At 44.6% G+C, this 1,571-nt stretch overlaps 1 protein-coding gene across 1 annotated transcript in view; it reads left to right on the top strand.

Moving 5' to 3' along the window:
- Window positions 1-1,099, top strand: part of LOC101848384 — a gene marked incomplete in the record, with an annotated part of 36,157 nt that extends 35,058 nt beyond the window's left edge. Inside the window, 1 exon segment of the mRNA XM_005108398.3 lies at window positions 745-1,099. Coding sequence (XP_005108455.2) covers window positions 745-1,001 — 257 coding nt within the window.
- Between the last annotated feature and the right edge of the window lie 472 nt (window positions 1,100-1,571).

Genomic DNA, 1,571 nt, shown 5'->3' with positions numbered 1-1,571 from the left:
CCGTTATGTTGATGTGTTAGCGTCAAGCACTGCCGTTATGTTGATGTTGTAGTGTCAGTAGCACTGCCGTTATGTTGATGTGTTAGCGTCAAGCACTGCCGTTATGTTGATGTTGTAGTGTCAGTAGCACTGCCGTTATGTTGATGTGTTAGCGTCAAGCACTGCCGTTATGTTGATGTGGCCGTGTCAGTAGCACTGCGGTTATGTTGATGTGTTAGCGTCAAGCACTGCCATTATGTTGATGTGGTAGAGTCAGTAGCACTGCCGTTATGTTGATGTGGTGGTGTCAGTAGCACTGCCGTTATGTTGATGTGGTAGGGTCAGTAGCACTGCCGTTGTGGCGGGTGGAGACGTTTGTGCTGTCCACGGTTTTATGAGTGTTGGTAGTCACAATCTCTGGTGTTGCTTGCCCCTTCTCTCCTATCAAACATCTATCGTCCTTATCTCGTAACACCTACATGTATAATGTTTGGCACTTATTATATTAAGACCTTTTAGTTTTGCAAGTCTCGTAGAACTCTTAGTGGGTGGTTGGCGGGTGCTCTGGTGTGGTTTGATCCTTCTTTCCTATCAAACATCTATCGTCATTATCTCTCCTCCTTTTTGGGGTATGTTACTCTCTTGTAACACATCTATTCTTCGGCACTTATATGACCGTATTGTGTTGCAAGTGCCGTTAAACTCTTACTAAAACTAAAACTCTTACAAAATCTAAACTAAACTCCCTCATTACTTGATCATCAGGGTGCGCCGTCCTTCTCAGCAACATTATCTTTGCCTCCAAGTTCTGGCAAATTTGGGCGGACGGTAACAACGTGCCCAAGAGGATGGAAGAAATGCCGCCAGTGCTGAAAGATATGCTGAACGATATGTTTACCTTGGACTGGGCGTTTGGCCTCGATGTCACCGCAGCCGTGCTCTCCTTGGTGGCCGGTGTGGTTCTCTTCATCGCCGGACGTCGTATGACGCAGAAGTATGTGGAGGTAAACCTCCAAACGTGAACGCTTGTTCTTGTAACGAGTGGCTGCACTGCCTCAGGTCTACAGTCAAAATACTGTGTGCGCTTGTTCGTGTCTGTCTTTTTAGTATGTCTTAATAATGATGATGATGATGATCTCCCCCCGGGGCAGTGCCACTGACTGTAGTGTCTTTAGGCCATTCCCAAAGGGGGGACATTTATTCTCGTTCAAGCACAGTAGAATTGTAAATGGGCTGATTCATGTCACGCTCATAACTGTGTCTGATCTACCACTGGGAACTGCTGCTTTTTCTTTCCTTATCCTTACTATTGTCATTTTCCTCTACTTCTTTTGTATGTTTGTCACACTCTTGTGACCTGCTATTTCCGAGGTGCCTTGATAGTTGAAGCAGACCTTGTGCTGTTGAAGCTAGAGAGGTGAGCAGAGTAAGTATGATTCACTGTAAAGACATCTCTGTCGACACCCACCCCTTGGCGCTCATATGACCTTATGCAGTTGCGAGCGCCGTAAAACCCTCTACTATAATAAAAAAAAGATGATGATGATGATAATAATAATAATAATAATAGTAATAATAATATCAACAACTAC

The sequence above is a fragment of the Aplysia californica genome, unplaced genomic scaffold, assembly GCF_000002075.1.
Source record: "Aplysia californica isolate F4 #8 unplaced genomic scaffold, AplCal3.0 scaffold00686, whole genome shotgun sequence".
Classification (NCBI taxonomy): Eukaryota; Metazoa; Mollusca; class Gastropoda; order Aplysiida; family Aplysiidae; genus Aplysia; species Aplysia californica.
The sequence above is the reverse complement of the archived record's forward strand: the minus strand, read 5'-3'. Positions and strand labels throughout refer to the sequence as shown.